The sequence below is a fragment of the Solanum stenotomum genome, chromosome 1 (genome assembly GCF_019186545.1).
Source record: "Solanum stenotomum isolate F172 chromosome 1, ASM1918654v1, whole genome shotgun sequence".
NCBI lineage: Eukaryota > Viridiplantae > Streptophyta > Magnoliopsida > Solanales > Solanaceae > Solanum > Solanum stenotomum.
The window spans coordinates 98859025-98866246 of NC_064282.1; the positions used below are offsets into that span (position 1 = coordinate 98859025).

The window sequence follows — 7222 nt, forward strand, 5'->3', positions numbered from 1 at the left end:
AACATGAATCCACCCAATTAATTTTTTTATTCTATTTTATATATCACTTCCCAATATCTTAAAAAGTTGATCTTCTATTGATTTTCTTTCAAGAATATGTTTTTTATGAAACTAATATATTTGTGTCAAGTTAAGAATTCATAGATGGAACTAATAACGTACGTCAAGTTTAGAATTCAGATATGAAACTAATAACTTGCGTCAAGTTTAGATTTCAGGGATGAAACTAATAACTTACGTCAAATTCAGAAATAAAATTAATAACTTGCGTCAAACTCCGAAATGTTTTCAATAATTCTCTTTAAATAAAATTATGTGTATGCTAACTAAGACTATAAATCTATTTAGAAAATTGAAACCTAAATGACTTGTAATGACTGATGATACATGTTGTGTTGCATCACATCACATTACATATAGCATGTGAAGGTGTCTTATTTAGCCAGAAGAAAGTGGGGGCAATATTCTAGATGAATTTGCAATCACCAATAATTTTTTTTCTCACATAAAAAAATAATTTTACAAATTTGAGATCACTTAAATTTTTTAAAAAATTGTCCCTTGAAAGTGCCATATGATAGACATGATGTTTTTTTTTTCCTTAAACATTATTGAAGGTTTTATTATTTTTAAAAATATATATAATGCATTACATATTCGATATTTTTTTTTATGTTAGATACACCTTCAATGATGTTTCTAACGAGGGGGGAGGGAGGGGGGGAGTGTTAGGGTTTTGCCCTGATTTTCTTACCATAATTTAAGATTTATTTTTCCTTAAAGAAAAACAAAACATTATCATAAATGTTTTTACTTTTCTTGAAAGGAAAATATAATATTATTTTATATTTGGTTATTCTCTCCTTTTAGGACTCTTTTTCTAGTAAGAAAAGGTTTTAGGACTCTTTTTCTAGTAAGAAAAGGTTTTAGGACTCTATAAATATAAGTTTGTTTCTTCTAACACAAGAACAATAACATCCACAATGTAGTCGTTTAAGAGTTTTGTTTATGGGGAGATTTATTCTCTCTAAAGTTTCAATGTTTTTCTTTATATTAGTTTTGATAAAATAATATTTTGATTTTTAGTATAAGTTTTTGTTATCTGATTTATCAACCATATGATTTGCAAATTGCAAGCTTCCGCATGACGCCCTAATCACCCTTCAGAACCCAACAGGGAGGTGAGGAATAAAAGGTAAACTTTGGAAGACGAAGTATATATACATGATATTTTAGACGAATCTCATATCGCAGAGAGAGAAAAAAGGTGAGATTATGAATAGTAATCTTGATTTAGGTAAGATTTAGAGATAAGATAATTTAGTTATATTTTCATCAATTATGAAATGAATAAATGCCAAATGAAATGAAAAAAAAATGTTGGAGATATATAAAGATTGTTCTTCATGCTTTAATTAATTGATTTGCTATAAAGTTAGAAATGATTCATCTTTTCTCTTCTCCTTTTTTTCAAAAGCATTTTTTGTTGTTTAGATGGCTTTATAATACAAAATTATTCTGGAATCAAAATAGAATATAGTAGAATTCATCAATCTTTTTCATAGTTGTTCATTCAATCATAATAATAATTAACATATTTTTATAATCATGTGTAGTTGTTTATTAGAGATTATTGGATTATTATGTCACAAAAGCTCCTTTTCATAATAACTTTCTTTGAAGTTTGAATGAGAAGCTATAGATAATATAGATTAATATATACCCCATCCGCCCTTAACTTTTTACTAGTCCAGTATACTAAAAATATATTGTAATAAGATTTAGTTTTTCAAATAACTTCCTTATCGTCAAGTAAGTATTTTCCGACCTACTAAAATACTAATAGTCAAATTTGGATTTCCTTAGTATATGAGCGACCTAATAAAAGATGCATGTACATATAGTTAATATCAGACGCGTAAAAAAGAACAAAGGGAGTGGAGTATAAATCATTAATTCACTACTAGAAAACAAAGAAATAGCGACGGATAAAATTTTAGAGCTAAACAACAAAAATCTCATGCTAATATTGTTTAGTGATGAATTTTAAGAAAATTTAATTAGTTATGAACTTTTTAGCGACTGACTAGCTAGTTAGGAGTTACCGACAAATTCCATATTTTGTAGTAGTGATTGTTGGTGCATGCATAAATAATCATAATGTATATATATGAATATGAGTATATATGGATTTTATTAGAGAAGAAAATCTTGAAGAGTTTGTCACTATATATCATCAACTTTAATCATAGATTATAGAAGTACTACAAAAAGTTTTTTTTGCAAAATAGTCTGAATACAAACTTACAAAATAATCACTTAACTTTATTGTGCGTTGCCCATCATGAAAAATTGGGACAAGTTTCAATAGTAATCTTGTGAACCATTATTGTTTGAATATGTACCATATAGTATTTTTTGTCATTCTGTATGAGACAAGAAATATTGGACAAACTATTGGTACACACAAAAGTGATTTAATATGATCTAATATTTGTCAACAGTTTGGATTTTATGGACACAATAGGTAATTAATTAAAGATAAATAATGATTCAATAATAATCATAATTGTTTGTTAATTTGTTCACTCAATTTGTTTCCAATTAGTATTAGGACTAAAAGTTTAGGGAAAATTGGGAATACACATGGAAACTAGCTAGAAGACAAAAAACAAGAAGATTTTAATTATACCAAGAAAAAATAATGTATGCATTAGCTTTGTTTATTATAAATATCTTATTTATTTAGATTTTCAATTAATGCAATCATTAGTCATACATTCTATTTGGTATTTTATATAACCATTATATGACAAATCATGGTACCATTAGCAATTGAAGGTTTTGTAATGCATGCATTCATTAGCATGGTTAAAGAGATAATTTCCCCTCAAAACTTTTTTTACACTCTTTTCACGGTATTTGTAGAGAGTATTTTTTGTAAACAATTTTTTTTAATAGAAATTATGCAATGCATATAATTTTCAATACACCAGACCAAATAATGCATAAAAAAATGTAAGCATAACTAATATTAGCATACCTAATATCAGTATTACTAATACAATCAAACTTAATACTATCCTTTCCCCCCTAGTATAAGTAGAAGAATCACAAATGAACATTGATAAACCAATGTAGTAGCTATATTGGAACAAAAAACTAATGATAATATTTTTTTGAGATTCTAATAAGTTAAGTTAATGATATATATTATTATGCCTTTAAGTCACTTCTGAATTTTTCATTTACATGATGATTCATGATTGTATATTTGGTGAAACCACCAATTAATTGAAAACAAAGATATTATTAAGACATTAATATTCCTTAATTTTCTGCTAGCTATTAATTAACTTTTTCCTAAAGGTTAAATGGGGAAAAAGAAAGAGAAAGAAATGGTCATGAATTTCCTTTCTGCTTTGACTTTCTTCTCCAAACAAATGATGTTAAACACGACTATCTACTAATTTTCTATTTTAATTTGTATCTTTCGTAACTTCGTATCTAATGTTGTGCTTTCGGTAAGTTAGAGTTGTGTTATATTCAGTGTAAATCATCATCTCTCTCCAATATTTCTTCGATCTATCTTTACCTCTCCTTAACTCATCTATAGTCAGCCTCGTTCATACCTTTACACTGGGACATCCAAACATCTCCTCTTTATATCTCTGAGGACATCTTAACCTCGTTTCTTGTATTTTGTCGTTCATAGTAGTTGTTCCCACCTTATTCTGAATACCTTCATTTCATATCCTATCTCTCCTCTTAATACATCCACACATCCATTCACATCATCCTCTCATTTCCGCACCTTTCAACAATTCTTACAATACAATTGATTTAACTACATTTCTATATTTTTAAAGTTTTGATATGACATCTTATGACACAATACTCTGAATGTGAACCTCTATTTCACCTACCTTATACCAATACGACGAGTGACATCCTTACCAATCTCTTTCCTTAGATATATTTTTAACCCCTAAAATACTGGAAACTTTTTCTTCTTTAAATAATCGACGTATCAAACCTCACTTCCATATCTGCCTCATACGTTACCAACTACAAAAACTAATTACACGTTACTTGCTTTTAGCTTTCTATAAGTCCACCAAACTTCCTACTAGCTTGATAAGACTATGTACACTATTATATTTTAAATTCCTTTCTGAATTACCTCGAATAGAAAAATAAAAAATAAAAAATCAGCAGCAACATTGAAGTAATGTATTTATGGAAAATTATTAATAACTCAACTTATTCATATCATATGTCGTTTTTTTAATTTTCTTGCATGCCATGATTGAATTTTTTTCCTTTTGTTTGTAAAGTTTTGACTTTTTTCCTTGGTTGTCTTGATTACAAAGAAGGAAAAAGAAATATTTCCGTGATTAGTGCGGTGGAAATTAAATACAATTTCTCTCAATAATTTATTGTATTCTTTATGTCAAAGGGGTGTCATTCGATATGGCTTGTAAAATATCACAATCGATGAGAAAAATATAAATTTATGTCACAAAAAAAAGTTATTTGCGGGACAAAAATTAAATCCATTTTAATTTAATTTGTTTGACATGAACTTTTAGTCTGTCTTTAAAAGTGATTTTTTCCATCTTACCAGTTTTTTAATTTCAATTTTCCACGTTATATATATAAAACGATGAGATTAAATATTTTTTTTCTTTATATATTTGCATATGTTTAATAAGACCACAAAAACCAATTTATTTTCTTCTAAAAATTTGTGTCAAGTTAAAATAGGTCATATAAATTGAAACGGATTGAGCAATTTTTTTTGGGGCCTTCATTACTAGTACAAAGCCCATTATAGTTGGGCCTGCATGGCAAAGTCCACAACCAAAATAGAATCGAAAGCAAAATAAATAAATAACTATTATGATTTTTATACGTACGAAAATACATATCTAAATACAAACAACCTCAAAAAAGTCATTAATTAGGTTTATCAAGAGGCTTATTGAATTTGTCTACAATGAAATCTGAACTATTAATATTACCAAGTGATACTATTTCTTTCCTAGAAATCAATGGTCTACATCCCTTGCGACAAGCACCCTCGCAATCGTGCGAGGTGGCGTTGTCTAAATTCATGCAGATACGCATACAATCTCTAACACATATTACGATGTCATCATTTAAACCTGACGGCGCCGTTGATGAATTGTTATTTTCATCTGGTGACAATGCTATTGAAGAATCATTATTATTTGTTGGAGACGTCAATGATGAATCATTATTTACTGTTCTAGACATCACTGATAAATTATTGATTTTTGTTATAGGTGCGATTGATAAATCATTATTTTTTGTTGAAGAAGCCATTGATGAATTATTGGTTTTTGCTGTAGATAAGATTGATGAATCATTATTTTCTGATGTCACGAACGGCAATGTTGATGTATACGCCACCGCATATAACATTTGGATCCCTAATAAGTACCTAAAGTATCCCATTGATCTTACTTTTTTTCTTTGTGAGTGAAACATTGAAAATTTGTCATGTAAACTTTAATTTGGGGTGTTAATTTTTTTTTGTTGTTGTTTGTTTTTGGTTAATTTGTTTCTAATTGTGTGATAACATGTTGATTTGGATATTGTTAAATGGGAGAAGTGGAGAGTGAAGTGAGGAGGTTTGGACAATTGCCATTGCCTTGACTTTAATTAATTAAATATATATAAGGCTAGTAATTTCTTTCTAGTTAAATATATATTTTCTTAGTTTTAAAAACCAAAATTTAAAATACTCTCAATTTTTCTTTTATCAAATGAAAAAAAGAAGCTATATTGAGTTTTTAAAACAATTTGGAAGTGAAGTATTTTAGAGTTGAGAATTTGAGAACAAGAAAATGGCAAAGTGCACTTGTTTGATGAAACATTTTCATTAAGAGTTTAGTTTATGCATTTAATTACGTTTATAATTGTCAAATAGTCAAAAAAAAATTTCTTAATAAGCAATAAGAGGGGAAAAAAGATTTATAAAATGAATCATGAGGACAATTAACAAATTTCGATACCTATTATGATGGTAAAAAAAAGGGAAAATGCATAAGTATCCCAGCATATGCCCAAAATCCCTAAGACACGCCTAACCTTTACTAAGGTCCTATTACCCCCCGAACTTATTTTTTAATTAATTTTCTACCCCTTTTCGGCCTACGTGGCACTATTCTTGAAAAAATTGTCAACACGCGCTGGGCCCACAAGATAGTGCCACATAGGCCCAAAAGGGGTAGAAAATTATATATAAAATAAGTTCGGGGGGTAATAGGACCTTAGTAAAGGTTAGGTGTGTCTCAGGGATTTTGGACATAGGCTGGGGGTACTTATGCTTTTTCCCTAAAAAAAATAGTAGATTTTAGAACAATTAACCTCATCATTCATCAACTTTTATTAAAAATATATCTTGAAAAAATTTAAAGGAATATTTTTTAGAGGTCAATTTTAAACATTAAAAACTAGTGTTTGGGTTTAGTTTTAACCAAATATTTCGAGAAATAGTTTGAGATAAAGTAGTACTATATATATATACACATTCTATTTTATGTAGTTGAAATCAAAATATAGTTTGCCCCCTTCTTTTGTTGAGCTTATTAATTTTTGTTTAACTCTAAAATGTTTTAGGTTTTTATTAGCTAAAATATAATGGAAAGGCTACCCAATTATACAAATATTTACCATAGATAATAATCCATTTTGTAGCTTGAAATAATTACATATTGTCTCTCTAATTAATAATTTCGTACTAGATATTAAGTCAGATGCACTACTCTTTCAGATTTCAAGTCAGATACATATATCTTTGATACCAAATAGACAAATACATTCTCAATATACATATACAGAGATAAAAAGGCGAGCGAGAGAGGTGATAAAGGTGCTCGAGAGAGTTAGCGTATCCCAGATACATGCGGATCACACTAGATAAATATATCTAAGATACTAGATACATTTTAAAATAGAGATATACGCAAGTGAGTAAGAGAGTTAGTGTGTCCGAGATACATACAAACAAGTTTGGACACAATATATGTGGAACAAATTACTATTTGAGATACATCTATCTGAGTGCGACATATACATATATCTGACAAAGTAAATATGGTACAAAGGTAATTTTAAAAAGAAAACTCACAAAAATTTCACTAGTTTATGAACTAATTACTTATATACACTTTAGTTTGCAATATTACGAATT

The 7222-nt window shown here is 28.2% G+C and overlaps 1 protein-coding gene across 1 annotated transcript; it reads right to left on the minus strand.

The window, feature by feature from the left end:
- Positions 1–4959: 4959 nt before the first annotated feature.
- On the minus strand, positions 4960–5481 carry LOC125860311 (uncharacterized). The gene has a single exon (XM_049540244.1). The coding sequence runs from the start codon at positions 5479–5481 to the stop codon at positions 4960–4962; it is 522 nt and encodes a 173-aa protein (XP_049396201.1).
- Positions 5482–7222: the final 1741 nt, after the last annotated feature.

Excerpts from the sequence above, each read along its gene's own strand:
- LOC125860311 (XM_049540244.1), bottom strand. The coding sequence starts at position 5,481 with ATGGGATACTTTAGGTACTTATTAGGGATCCAAATGTTATATGCGGTG.